The 15276-nt window shown below is 43.9% G+C and overlaps 1 protein-coding gene across 4 annotated transcripts in view; it reads left to right on the top strand.

Annotated features, from left to right (window-relative positions):
* The window catches only part of SFMBT2 (Scm like with four mbt domains 2), a 198284-nt gene extending 194471 nt beyond the window's left edge, over positions 1-3813 (top strand). For all 4 annotated transcript variants that reach the window (XM_033100786.1, XM_033100785.1, XM_033100787.1 and 1 more), the window contains exon 21: positions 2147-3813. In XM_033100786.1, the coding sequence (XP_032956677.1) occupies positions 2147-2287 (141 nt within the window). In that variant the 3' untranslated portion in view covers positions 2288-3813. The remainder of the gene's footprint in view (positions 1-2146) is intronic.
* Positions 3814-15276: the final 11463 nt, after the last annotated feature.

Genomic DNA, 15276 nt, shown 5'->3' with positions numbered 1-15276 from the left:
CTGAGAGGGCCTGGCACTTAGTAGGTGCTCAGTAAATACTTGTTGAGTAAATAAATGACACCTTCCATTTGCATGTGGTGCATGCATAGGGCACCCCCTCCCTGAAACCGTCTGTAGGGCGATATGTATATGTTAGGGCTGATTCGCAGCTGTAATCGGCTATGTCCTAGGATGGCCATCACGACTAAGGGTAGATATTAAAAGCTGAACTATAATTTTTCCCCCTGAAGTTTAATATCAGAAACCCACGATGCTAGTTCCACTTCTGTCTCTAACTAGCTAGCTTTTCTGGCATTAATTTCCATCTTTAACAAAAAGTTTCCATCTCCAAAACTAGGTTTCAGTTCTATTCTGTCTTGTACGGTTGATTTCATTGAGCACATAGTTTACTAACATCAGCCCTCTTCCCACTTACAATGTATTTCTGTGAAGTTTGTGGTGCTTAGAAGACTTTGTATTCCTGGGCCTGTGGCCTTTCTGTCCACTTCTGCTGCAGTATATGTGGCTTTGGCCCTGAAAGTGGGGTCGGCCAACAGGCCAGGGGGGTCCCATTGTTTGCTTGAACTTGAACGAAACACTTTTTCTCAGTACTTCCAATTCCCTTTATTACAACCAGTCTAATAGGTAGCATCTGAAAAGCAAGTAAAATAACATGGAAGCACACTGTAGAAAAAAATGATATAAATACAGCATCAAGAACACCTTGACAGTTTTATAAATTTATCTCCTACTTTCAGTATGTATTCAAGACTGATGTGTGTACTTTGTGGTTTGAGAAGGTCAAACTGGAGTCTCGGTTGAGACATGGCGTATAGTTGCATGCATCATAGCTAGTGCTCGTCTGTAATTCAAAACAGTAAATTGCACTTGCATTGTTACTTTTTCAGTTAATGCTTCATTTGCATTGCTGCCGTCCTTATTAGGGACTGAGAGCACATCAAGATGTGCTTTTGAACTGATCATATGATAAATTATGCTTACTCTCAACATCAGTCTTCCCAATGCTAACTTTTACACACAGTTTGGTTCTTGGCTGTAGATATTTTCGAGACAGCTAAATAAACCATTAGTTTAAGAAAATAAAGCATGAATGCAAACTTGACTGGTGTGTGATGTCTGAGATTCATACTTGTGTGTGGGGCATTAGTAGTAAGTCTTTGTGGCTTGTGGCAGCTCTGGCACTACTGCCCCAAGTGGCAGAAATTCTGGTGCGCTGGGTGCCTTTATGCTCTCGTTCACCACTGATCTTTGTCATTATCCTGGGCCTGTAGCCTCTTGGAGCCTCAGTTATTCCCCCTGGAATGTGAAGCGTGTCCTGGTAGATAGGAAGAAGGGCTGCGGTTACACTCAGTTACCCAGTTAGACAGTATCTCCGTTAATAAACCTGATTGTTACAGGAAGCAAGCCGGTGAAGAGGGAAAGCTATCCAGTGGGATGGTCTGAAAGTTTGAGGGTGAGCCTTTGTGCCCTCCTTCCTGCAGTGCATGCAATTTAACAGTCATTTTTCTGTGGGGCCACTGCAGTGACAGACACAGAAGGACTGAACAAGATAAAACGGGGAAATAGACCTATACAGGTCGCACTCCATTCTGGGTGATGTAGGTGTGTGAATGTCGGTGGGCGTGCGTGTGCATGCGTGTGTCTCAACACCTGCGTTGTCCTCTGGAAAACGGCTGTGCAGTTGGTGTATCTCTTCAGCATCTCCTCAGCGTTCTGATGATGGTGGATGTCAGACCTTGACAGGGAAGAGAGAGCACTTTTTTTTTTAGTGGAGAACGCTTTTCTGGGGGCTTCAATTAAGTCAGCAGAATATGGGAAGGACTGGGCCTGAGGATCTGGGGTGCTCCCCCAGCCAGGGGCAGTGAAGTTGGGAGAGAATTCCTGCCGCAGCCCGCTGCTTCCAGCTGTCCATCCCCACCAGCCGAGGCATGTGAATTTAAGAGTGGCCAGAATTTTCTTAGCAAAGGGAATTGATTAACCAAAACATGAGACAGCCGTCAAAGCAAGTTGCTCTCTGCCTGCGCTCTGTAGTCGGAGGAAGTGACAGCCGCCCCTCACGCCTTGGCCCCAAGGACGAAGGCTGCTGTGACGGCTGTGTGGCCTTGATGCCCTATCTAGGCACTAACCTGGCTCTGTTTTCTGGCAGGACATCGACGGCCAGGCGCTCCTGCTGCTGACGCTCCCGACGGTGCAGGAGTGCATGGAGCTGAAGCTGGGGCCCGCCATCAAGTTGTGCCATCAGATCGAGAGAGTCAAAGTGGCTTTCTACGCCCAGTATGCCAACTGACTGCCCGCTGCGCCTCAGCCGTGCAGTGTCCTGGGAAGGCTCTCAGGACTGGAACGCTGATTTTTCTGGGAGACGTGAGATAGTTCATACACTGTCACCGACAAGCAAGAAGCACGAGAGACCTCCTTCATCCTCCAGCCTATTTCGTAGTTCCTTGTTTTTAAAGCACAGCCCAGGGCCACAGCAGTGGCCTCTGGAGTGTGTAAATTAAAGTTGTGTGTCAGACCCTGCGGGATATGAAAGAGCTTCTTTGTGTATCCACATCTCGCCTTTCTCCCGCCCCAGAGCAGGCAGCTTCCTGTGAACAAGGTCCTAAAACAAGGACCTTGAAAACGAAGGTGCAGTTGATGTCTCTGTGAGTGTGACTGAGGGGGTGCCTGGCTGGCGGTTTCTGTTCTACTCCTGAGGCGCATTTCGAGATGCTTCTTTCACATCGGTACATGTGTGGCTGTCATCGCAGTTTGATCTTGGTGGCAACTCATTTCTCAAACACAACTGTAGGCGATGTTTCAGGATGTAGTTATAAAAAGATAGACTGAACCTGCATCGCCTGTCAGAGGTGCCTTTTGGGAAGCACGGGGACTGAAGGAAAGTGGCGTGTCATTGCAGTGAGACAGTTTTCCCTGAGTGATGGACGTCTAGAAAGTCTGTAGAGAGGACTTCTTTTTGCAGGTTCTTTTATGGAACCTCAACTATCACTAACATTCTAACTGAATTGTGACCAGACCAGGGAGAGACTCCTGTAGTCTCTTGGGAAAGGGTGAGTTGTATGTTGAAGGGAAAGCTTAATTTCAGAGAGGAGTGAGAAGAGAGTTGAGGGGAGCTTTTTATAAACCAGCTATAGCCCCTTGGCAGGATCCCTGGGGCAGGATCCTAAAGAGATTCCCTTTGGGCATCTCTCTTGTTCGGTTCAGGTCTCTCGAGGATGAGCGAGCACTGGACCTGGAGTTGGCCCGGTCCTTACCTGGGGTGGCAAATTACAAACTCTGATCTTGGGTGACTTCGGAGTCACTCTGGACTCATTCTTGCAAAGGGACAGGTTGGAACACTTAGGAGTAAGCACACGTCCCCTGCTTCTGCTAAGGGAAGAGCCCAGGTTGGTCAAAATGAGAAGAAGAGTAAATGAACAAGAAGGGTGTGACTGCAGTTTTTAACTCTGTAATTCCTGTGGCTCACTCTGGCTTTCAGGTTGCTTATGACATTTCTTAGACAATTTTCATTGAATCAGTGAAGTCATTTGCAGAAAGCTCTGCGGCTCTCAGCACTCGTTGGTCTTTTGTACCAAGCACTTCATGTGTGTATGTCCCCGAGTGACCCAGTATACGTGTTCAAACCCAAATGGGCTGTTACATTGTTACAGCAGTCACCCAAATGCCTTTTCAAACATACACAAGGAAGCCAAACCTTCAGATTGTTCATGCATGGACACGAAAAGCACAGGCTACACACCCTTCCGTTACTGTTTTCACTATACCGTGTTTCCCGAAAATAGGACCTCGCTGGACAATCAGCTCTAAAGCGTCTTTTGGAGCAAAAATTAATGTTAGACCCGGTCTTATAATAAAATAAGACCGGGTCTTATATTAATTTTTGCTCCAAAAGACGCATTAGAGCTGATGGTCCGGCTAGGTCTTATTTTTGGGGAAACATGGCAGTTACCTTGATCTTTTTTCTTTGATTGGAGTCTCAACAATTCCAGTAATACCATGTCGGGGGCTTACTCGCTGTTCACATTCCTGCTACATTTTGAAGGCGTGATCGTCAGGTTTGGAAAAGTTCGATTACTAACGCTAACCTTTATTAACATTCTGTGACTGTTACGGATGGAAATGGAAAACATTATTTTGCAGTGGAGACTTTGTCATCTCCCTGTAGTTGATTTCTACAGTCCAGTTTTAAATGCCTGGTAAACACATTTACCTGGGGACTGCTGATAGAAGGAAGGACCCGTGTCCTAAGCGCTAGCGGGCACCAGCGGAGGATGGAAATGTCCGCGGTGACAGGTGCTTAGCTGTCAGCCCATCCCTCTTCTAAGCCACGGCTCTCATCTCCTCTCGGCTTCCCACCCCTGCCTTCTCAGCCACATGCTTTTGGCCTTAAATGCTCAGTCTCGTGGAGTGAAACTTGGTCACGCAATTGGAAAGGGCACCCATTCCAAGATCTTGACATTCTCCCTGCGCTGACTCACTGACCATCCTTCACTGTGGCCTTTGCAAGCTGAGCTCTTTCTGTTGCATTTGAAACGGGCGTGAAGGAACGTGGTGGCTACAGCAGAACATCGTGCTTTCAGAACAAATGTGACCTTCCTCGTGCCCTTTCAAGGAATGGCACGGAGGAAGAGGTGCTACACCAGAGTAAGTAGACCTTCTGGCGGTCTCTGGAATCCACCCAGAGGAGCCACTGGGCAGCCCGGGCAAGACCCGGCCACCACTGCTGTGGGAAGCTTCCTGCTCCCCGCAGGCCAGTGCCCGAGACCTCGTCGTCCTCAGTCTCTCTCTGTGCTGCTTCTGCTTTGTGTGTGTGTGTGGTGAGGAGAGGGCGCTGCCACCAGAGGCAGGAGAAGGCCCAGCTCGGGGGGACTACCACGGAGCTCATCCACATGCCGTCTCCCAGCCCTTCTGAGAACCAAGACACATTTTGGGACCAAGAAGATGCTTTTGCCTGAGTGTTGCCAGCTCCTCCTGAACTTGGGTTCTTTGGGGATTTCTGTGATGACACCAGTAGCAATTCAGCAACAGAATTGCAAGATGGTGTTCACTCTATGTAGGATTCACCTCTCACCAGCTTCACCAATAGGGCCAATTTCCAAGGAACATTTTACTGTGTTATTACTGTGCTTACGGCAGGAAATGCTGATGTTACACCTGTACCCCCCGGTGCCATCACAGCCCCAAAGCAAACATTTCTTGGTCGAAACACTCCATTAAGCAATGTCCCTCCCTCCCCTTCTTTGTCCCCAGATGCTACAGTCTCTTCTGCCTCTCTGATTGATACTTTAGGACCAAAGTCTTGGATCCTGCACACAGCACACCGCTTATTACCTCCCGGAACTGGCCAAGAAGCGGGTGTTCCCTCCTGGCCTAGCAGACACTGCCGTCTGGATGTGTGTATAACATGAGAAGCAGAAATGCCACCTCATCTTTAATAAGAGTCCATCACTTGATCCCACCCGAAACCTAACGGAGCTTGTTTCAGCTCCTAACTTCTTGACTTCATTTGTACTGTGTTGGAAAAAAATATCCTGTCCACAAAAAATAAAATCGTAGAAACCTAAAATGAGTAGGGTGTAACTGGCAGAACAACCTTCTTGCTTTTTAGGGGGGGATTATAAAAGAAAAAAGCAGCAAAGACCAGTTTCCTTCACCACGGAGTTGCATAGCATGGAGAACTCATCCATTACTTTTAAAATTAGGTGCATTTGATCAAAGTTTGACTTATACACAGTGTTTGAGCTGTACAGCTATTAGGTTGCTTTACCTTACTTGATCATATTTGAAAGATTATTTCCTGTGTTTGCTTTGATTTGTTCCTCAATAAAGTGACTCAAACCTTTAACACTGCCACCTCTGACCCTTACTAAAATCTCTAGAAGGTTGATTTTGATCAGCCTTTGAAGACTGGTCTCAGTTTCCTAATTTGTTTCATAGAATTCTGAGTGTTGTATCAGGCAAGTTCAGAGATTTCCCTTTTATCTTATACCAAACACCCCTTTGTAAGAGCTGTTCTCCCTTTGTTTGGGAAGCTCTAGGGGTTTCCATACTTCTTTTGTAGAACACCCATTTATATTTATTTCTGTATATAGAACTATAAAAACAGTAGTGTTATAATCTTTGTTGTGGTTTGAGCATCATTTTTGCCTTTTGGTTAAGATGGTGAATCTAGGCTCCAAGTACTCTATTCTGTCTTTAGAAAGCTGTGATCGAGTGTATAATTATTTGAAGGGAAAAATAGTAAATTAAGATAGCTGTCATTTGTAAGGAAGAAATTGTTGGAGAGAGATGCATACTGCCCGTGTCTCTGGTGCAATAACTACATAGCAAGAGAAAGCTACATTGGCAACGATTACAATTTAATGATTCTCTTATTTATTCACTGTTGTTTTTTGTTCAGGAGTTTTCTGGAAATTGCTTTACTCCCTTTGATTTGGTTGAATTTTTAAGTTGATCGATTCTCGTAGCTTTTATCAGTAGAGTTGGTTTACAAGTATCCAAAACATGATGTGATAAAATTGAATTGTGCTATTTCTTACCCACTTCATTTACTTAAAACCTGTAATTGCTGACACCTGGTGCTACCTTGGGTTTTGGTTCAAAGCGCCTCTAGTTGAGATGGTAAAAAATCATTAAAGCAATGTCCTGAGCTGCAGACTTTCTATCTTCCTGGTTTTGTTGCAAATGGCTAGGATTTGGTACCAGAGTGTCTGTAGGTCTTGTCACATAACTAGTCAAAATGGAGCTTCACATGGGCCAAAGAGATGCACTGAAGAAAAAGTCAAGTTCTGAGACAAATGTTTGCTGAGAAATCACCCTATGATGGGAAATTGCAGGCAACATTTTTTAAATGACAGAAAAAATAATCATCTCATTGGTTGTTCAAAATGGGAGCTAGCATGATATCTGGAAGCATAAAATATCCACAGTCGTGAATGTCGCAAGCCCTTTTAGTGTTTTGTATTCCAGTTTGAATAATTTGTATTGAAATTTGATTCATATCTTGTGTATGTTTTGGTATATAAAAGGGAAAAATTGGTGTTTTTACTTTTGAGATTTGCAGGACGAAGGGCATGTTGTTAGTTTGCTGTAAGATTGTATTCTGTATATATGTTTTCATGTAAATAAATGAAAATCTATATCAGAGTTATATTTTAATTTTTATTCTGAATGAAAAAACCCTTTTTACTTGAACAAATTGTAAGCCACATTGTTAATAAAGTAAAAATAAAATCTATGGTGGTGCTTGTGTCTTTGTATTGAAGGTTATTAATTATTTTTAGAATTTGCATTAGAAGTTTTTTCTTTTTTCTTGCCATGCACTAAGACGTATGTTTACAGGGTTTTAACTATGGCTCTCAAAATGCTGTTAACTGTCAGGGCCACCTGTTAGCTTTGGAGCTTTGGACTCAGGAGACTTGTGTTTACTCTTTTTACTAAAACGTTACTACCAAGGTTGCCAGAAAAATGTGTACACATTTTAAGAGATGTTATCTATGTACCGTGTTTCCCCGAAAATAAGACCCAGCCAGTCAGTCAGCTCTAGTGCGTCTTTTGGAGCAAAAGTTAATATAAGACCGGGTCTTATATAACATACAATGTAATAAATATAATACCGGGGGTCTTATATTAACTTTTGCTCTAAAAGACGCATTAGAGCTGATTGTCTGGCCACGTCTTATTTTCGGGGAAGCAGGGTATTACTTTTCGAAGTTGAATTGAATTACAGTAGCAATGGGTAGTACGACGTTCCCTCAGAAAATGGCGTTAATCAAGTGAATGTTAGTGTCACCGTGCGACAGGCAGGACAGTCAAATGACAGAAGCACAGTTGTTATTCGAGGAGCACAAGACCATTTTGAAGAGGTATTTGAATTTCGAGAACGTTGTGGAAGTACGATGGCACTGGAGGTGTGAGTGTGCAACAGAACCTCCAACACACCTAACAATTGCACACATTCGTGATAAGTTTTAGACGCGTGGTGCTGTGTGTGACGTGCACAAGGGAAGATCCGGGAGGCCTCGCACAGCAACAAGTCCTGCTGCTTCTCTGTGGTGTTAGAATAGTTTACATGCTCGCCACAGAAGTCTACCGAACAGTGTTCGCCATAATCAGAAGTGTCTGGACGCTGATGGTAACCGCTTTGAGCACCTCTTGTCATTGCAGAAGTCAAACGTGACTTGTATTCATCTGTTATTGTTATATATTAAGGATTACAATTTTAATAGTTTTTCCCTTTTTTAAAATGTATAGATTTTTTTGGCACCCTCTGTATATATTCTCACGTGATCATCTCTAGCTTTCCCATTTTCAATGATACTAGTTGTTCTATAATTACCTGGTGCATTACTAGAAATATTACCTATTGTCTATGAGAACGATGAGTAAATAACCATATTTGCACTTGTCCTTTAAGTGTCACAAATAGGTCTTAGCCATCTCTGTTGGAAAAGGAAGAGGTCCCTGTGCCACCCAGCCGTGTCGGGGCTCTCACAGGTGGAACCTGCTCCTTTTTCCTGTGCCACCACAGACTCTGGTGGCATTAGCTAGGGATGGAAGTAAGGTGAAAGGGTGTAGAAGGCACTTAGGGAAAGGAGGTGGAGGAACCCTGAATTGTGAGAAATTTCCCTTTCTCCCAATTGCAGGTGTTCTCAAGCATTTTACTTTAAATATATCCTCTTGCCATGCTAACAATCAAGTTCGGCATGCAGAAAGTTCTTGTTTCATTTTAAATTATAATTGTGGAAGCTTTTGCTCTTTATAAAACTTTAATAATAAAAAACAAAGTGCGAGAAAGCAGACAAAAGTGGGAAGCAGATTGTTCATTTTCTCAGAATATACTAGAAGCAAATAGGTCAAGGGTTAGATGGCTGAGTAAGTATGACCATTGTATTTCTATTTGTAATGAATTTGGATGACGAAATGTAAAGACTGAATACATAATAAAGTGAGAACTGAATGCTTTCCCAGCACCCTCTTTGCCCGAACGCTGCCGAACGTCACCTCCTGCTGGTTCTTTGCAAAATGACATTGTTCTCAAGCTGTGTCCCCACCCATCATAACTCCCATGATAATGAGACACAATGGGCATTACAAGCCCCGCCCTTGGAAAGGATGGTCCACACACCAAAGAAATTACAGGATGTGGCCAATGCCCACCGCCAGGCGATGGGAACTGAACGTGGGAGAAGCTGAGGGTGTCAGACCAAGCAGGACAGAACATAACAGCGGATATGAGACATTCAGGGCGTGGGGCACTTACCTAGGACAGGATTTAATATTTTTATAAGGACCATTTGGGGCCAGTCTAAGGATGACCTGGGATGACAGTGAACGAGATGGAAAGGCCAGAATGTCCTTTTCCTCATACTGAATAAGAAGGCTGGATGTGTATGTAAATCAGGGCTGCTCTCTTCTAGAAAATAGTTTGCAGGGACATTGGACTTGCACTTCCCCTCTTGGGAAAAAACTGAGGGCATCTGTCCTCAGCATATGAGCGTTGGATGTCACGGAGTTTGAGTGGCACAAGGGATATCAGTGTTATGTCAATGAAAGCACGTCCCCAGATCCGCTGCCTCCTGCCTCGCGGTTCCCCTGTGGATAGCCCCAGCCTCTGTGGCTGTTACTTGTCACCCAACACTGCCAGCTGTCCTGGCATCCCCTGGGGTGAGGGCCAGCTCCGGCAGGCTCGCTCCCGTCTGCCATGGAGACAGCCACAAGCACGCTGGCTCTCAGAGCCCTTTGCGGTGGACTCATCAAAGCTTTAATTCCTGCCTTCATTTCTGGACCCGGAGGAAGCACTGGCCTGTGGAACGTGGCTGCTTCAAGTGACAGAACCTGCAAGTGCCAGGAAGTTCATGTCCCACGGGCAAACTTGGATCAGAGAGAGACAGGATGTAGCCAGCAGATAAATTCCTCAGCCACCCTCCCCCAGCTGGACCTTCTCCCACGTGGCGGTGTGGCACACAGGCTGTTCGGACATCCCACAGGTCTGAACACTTCCTTGTGCTTCTTTGTGAAATCGTGGCCAGCTCTTATAATGCACGACTGCGTGGAGCTTGCCCCCTTCCAGGCCTAATTTCCCTCAGCCTGGGATTCCACCAGGAAGGCATCAGCATACAAGCTCGTCTTCAGGATTTGTTTTCTAGGGAACTGGCCTGAGACAGCAGGCAGCTATTATTATGCTTGCATATGCAATGTGCAAATAATAATGACAAAATATTCTGGCGAAGTCCAGCCGCCATCTGGAGCCTGGGAAACCTATCAGCCTTGGGTAATTGGGACTTTTCGCGACATGAATCCTTTTTGAATTACTTTAAGACATGGGTTGGAAGTTCAAATTAAAAATGTTCTTTCTGGTTATTAAAGTGATACATGTGCATTGTAGAAAATTTGGAAAATAAAGGGCAGTTATTAAATTGACCCATCATGTTACTATGTCCAACTACCCTTTTACCATATTTCCATATATATTTATAACACAGTATTGAAAGCTGTTTATACCTTTAAACTTTTTCAACTCACCATTATTTTGTAATCATGTTCTCTGGGGTGGAGTTAATATTTTTATAAATCTAATATTTTTATTTTAAATGTTTCAATACATTTTAAAATAATCCAACATAAATTTTTATGTACCATCCACCCACCCAGCTTCTAAAAATATTATCGTTTTGCCGTATTTACTTTGGATTTATATATTTTATAAGACCTAGATGGAGTTGAAACTCCCTTTATCTCCTCTCTGATTGTATTTCTCTCCCTCACATCCCAGGGGGAACCACGACTGATTTGGGTGTTTTCCATTCTTAGGTATGCTGTCACGATACCATACACCATTGTGTTGTGGGTCTTCACTATTTTACTGAAGTGTCACTGTGCTACTTGCATCATACGGCAATTTGCTCTTTTTGTTCAATATTATTTTTATGAGTTTTTCACATGTTAAAATATGTATCTCTCCTCATTTTCGTTGCTGCATAAAATCCATGCAGTATATCATGATGTACTTATCCATTCTCATCTCAATGGACCTTTTAAGTTCTCAGATTTTCATACAGTTCTTACGCACACATGAAGTAGTGTCTCTAAAAGACGTCTCTAAAAGGAATAGCAGGGCTGTGGATGAGACACCTTTTCAGCGGCACCAGATGTGCCGGGGCGTCCCAGGCAGGGGTTCCAGTCTGCACTCCTGCCAGGCGTGGGGGAGTGACCCTGCTTCACATCCTCGCCCATACTTGGCAGAGGTTTTCATTATTGTCAGTCTGATGAGTGTGGACATGGTAACTCAAGATAGTTTGGGTTTGCATTTCTCTAATCACTAGCATCTTTTCATAAGCTTATTGACTACTTATGGTTTCTCTTTTGTGAATTGCCTGCTCATAACCTGTACAGATCTTCATTCTCTCTCCATCCCATCCATCTTTCTCTCTCTGATTTATAAGGGTTTTTAAAAGATAACTTATTGACATTCACCCCATATCGATTGCTTGTGTTGCGAATTTGTTTTTCCACGTTGTTTTTGTCCTTTTACTTTATTTTGTCCTTTGTAATTCCGAAAGGTTTTCATTTTAACTTACTTCAATGTATCATTCTCTTTCTTTATGATTGTTGCTTTGATTCTCTTGTTTAAGAAAACTTTTCTACTCTGAAGATAGTAAGGTGGTCTCTTTTATTTTCTTTTAAAAGTTACTAAGTTTTACTTTCTCCAGTCTCTCTGGAATATGTATGTATTTTGGTTGGTGTTTCCAGTGTTACCCAAAATGGTGATACCTGTTGACATTCCTGCCATGTGCGACTTATCCCAGCCCCACGTCCTCCTCGGTACTTGGCAGTGTTTTTAATTATTGCCGGTCTGATGGGTATGGCGACGGTATAGTAGTAGACGGAGTGAGGCAATTAAATTGTCCTGTTCTGCGTGCCCAGGGGTTTATCATTGCCCTGCTGACCTGCCATTCCACCTGTGCCACGTTTCACGTTGACCTGTACATGTGGCTCTGTATTCGGTTTCATTGGTCTGTTTGTCTATCCCTATGCCATTACCTCACGAAGTATTGTGGCTTCATAATAACCCTTGATACATGGAAGGGGAAATCTCCCCGGCTTATTCTTATTCAAAACTGTCTTGGCTATTTTTGACCTTTTGTTTTTCATTTTGAATTGTAGGCACGACTTGTTGAATTTCATAGAAAACTCTGTTGGGATACTGATTGGAATTGCATTAAATTTATGGGGAAATTTGGAGAGCGTTCACTTCCTTTATCCTGTTAAATCTATCCAGAAGATGGGAAAATGCTTTCTTTGTTCGTGTCTTTTTTGAATCCTTCAGTACAGTTGTGATGTCTTTCTCCATAGCATGTCTTTGTTACATATATTCCCTATGTATTTTATAATTTTTTGGCTACCTATTTTCTATTGTGTTTTGTTCACTATTACTGGGGACTAATATTCTATCCAGAATCTTCAGTGAACTCAACTGAAAGGAATTTCCATGCTGAATTTTTTGCTCCTTTTTTTTCTTAGCATGAAATGAATTTTATGGTTTGGGAACTTTGGTTTTGTAAGTTCATTGCAAGCGGGAAGTATGTATGTATGTATGTAGGTAGGTATGTATTTTTCCTCTCCTGCTTTTTGAATTAATGGTTTTGCATGTTCCCCTATCCATCCCACAGAACAACTGAGCAGAACCAGGTCTTACATTGTTGGGGTGGGGAGCGTTCCTGGCCCAGGGTGCTACCGGGGCTGTCGGTTGCCCACTCACTGAGACAGTGGTCAGTTTCTTTCACTTTCCAGTGGTGAAGCTCTGCCTTCCTCCTCCCGCTTTCCCAAGCCCAGCACAGTAGGGTCAGCCTTGCTTTCCATTTGAAGAAGGCCTCCTTACACCTTGGCTTCCAGCCCTGAGCTTTGCTCCCGCCCCGTCTCTTGTGGAGCACTTCACCGCACAAGAACAGAGCGTCCACTGACCAGTGTTTGGGTCCTGCTCCAGAGCCCAGCAAGCCTGTGGCCTTAGCCCACTCGACTGCTTTGTGTTTCTGGACCTTTTCTGGTCTCTGGAGATGTTCACCTTATTTTTGAGTTCAGCCATTGATTTTCTTATCTTATCCATCCTTGCTCTGTGTTAAGAACAGAGGAGATGTGGCCAAGATTAAATTTACAGAGCTTTCTTGACTAAAAGTCTCTCCAATATTACCTTCTAAAAACATTCTTCCAAGTAGCAGGTGAAGCTAACTTTTGCATTATTCAGGCTATTTAGAAATTAGATTGTTAGCCCATATGAAAATTCATATTGGCATGGGGTTCATTTAAGTTACAATTCCCCAAATGCTGAGCTAGTTGACATTTCTAAATGTCTCTTCTGCATAGTTTAACTCTTAGTAAAAAACCTCAGTTGTCTACAAATGGTTTGAAAAAACTGCTTTGCATCTTATCCCCTCTGACTTCTTGTCATAAATCCCTAGCTGAGAGGCATGAACTTGGAGGGTTGTAAATGTGAGAATGGGTCCATTTTGTTCAAGGCCACACATGAATCCTGCTTGTACCTACCATGATTGCAGCAGAGGGATCCATTCTCTCCCCTCTGTGGGCACGAAGGATGAAGTACTAACACTCAAAATACAGACATTTGTGCTACGTGCCACCTGCCAACTGACCCGCTTGAAGCAAGCATCCTTAATATGTAAAGAGGCTAATCTGTGCCATCCCAATAATCCATACGAATGCACTAAAATGGAAACATCTTATGTGCCACTTAAGCATAGGTGGAGCTAATTCTTCTTATGAGACAAGCTTAGTTCACCTAACAGAAATGTTGCACACCTACTAAGCGGATCCTCAGTGCTAAGTCCATTAGGAAAAAGACCAGCACTGCACGAGCTGCTCTTAAAAGGGCAGAAGTCACCTAGCAGGGCCAGAAATCGCTGTCAAGGAAACCAGGAGCCGATGTGTGTACAACGGGGGTTCGGGCTGTAACCAAGAAGAGAAGAGTTGTGTAGGTGGCTTTTCAGATCCCTGTACAAGGTCCCAGCCCTTGTTCTTGGCCTTGAGGTGGGATTCCAAACTCAGATGCCTCCAAGGGTCACCCAGGGAACGTAAATGAGTGCAGCGAGCTCGTGGGGACTGTGGGAACCTGGAGAGGACACACCCACCAGAGGAGGGGCTTGTCCTCCCGCCTGGGACCAATCGTTGCTGCCTTAGCCTGTCATTTTCCAAGGCAAACCAGACATTTAAACATTGATGTGAAATCTCCGATTTATTAAATGCTGGCAAGAAATTCAAACATTTTAAAGATGATTATGGCTACAGAAAATGTGTGCAGCTGGATTTCATGCCACCAGTTAAATACCTCTGTCTCATTCATTCCAGAGTCCTTAACGGGCAGACAGCCGCCTGGGAACCCATGCCATCCAAGTGTGAGACACTGAAAGATGAGATCTTTGATCACTTTTTTCAAGGCCATCAAGTTTTGATGTTTGGATGGTAGTTACAACACATCAGAATTAATTCTTACTGAGTCAAAGGCTTACTCATAATTGTTCAAAGTCACAATGAATGTGCTCTCAGTATTATTTTCCTGCTTTTGCTTGCATCCCATATACATCCAGGGGCAGGGATCCCTGGTTCAGGTCCAGATTGGAACCCCATTTCAGGCGAGGAGAGAGAAGACACTGGATATCAGGGGCTCTAACCTTCAGACTTGTATGACCTGCATCATGTAAACTGACCTCTCTACTTTGAGCCTTAGTCTTCTCATCTATCAAATGGTTTCTAACAAAGCCTGAGTTCTACTGAAGCTGTAAGGCTTACATCAGGATAAGTTATGGAAGTTCTTGGCTCAGAGCCTATCATCACAGCCTTCCAATTCCCATTTTACAGGTGAAGAAATGAAATCAAAGTTAAGTTATATTGTGGGCCAGGGAATCTGCTCAGCTCACAAAATCCTCACTCACACAATCCCCCAACCCATCAGGCGAAGAGTCCTCATTCCCATTTCACAGAAGAAGCAACTGAGGCCTGAACAAGGTGAGGGACTTGCTCAAGATCACACAGCTCGGTACCCCCCTCAGCAGCTGGCAGGAAGGGACCACACTGGACATTTAGCAGTTACTGACTGAAGCTAGGAGGGACACGACCAGAAGCGTGGGAAACATTTTTTTTTCTTTAAAGTGAGAACAGGATGCAAAAAGAAAGATAAGATCAAATGATTTCTTGCCTTAGGAATTCCAGGATTTTGTTTGGCCGGAAGAGATGGGAGAGAATCCATCCTTGCTCGTTTCTGTGCTC

This window comes from Rhinolophus ferrumequinum (genome assembly GCF_004115265.2).
Source record: "Rhinolophus ferrumequinum isolate MPI-CBG mRhiFer1 chromosome 5 unlocalized genomic scaffold, mRhiFer1_v1.p scaffold_110_arrow_ctg1, whole genome shotgun sequence".
Lineage (NCBI taxonomy): Eukaryota > Metazoa > Chordata > Mammalia > Chiroptera > Rhinolophidae > Rhinolophus > Rhinolophus ferrumequinum.
Note: the sequence above shows the minus strand (reverse complement) of the source record. Positions and strands in the feature narration are given on the sequence as shown.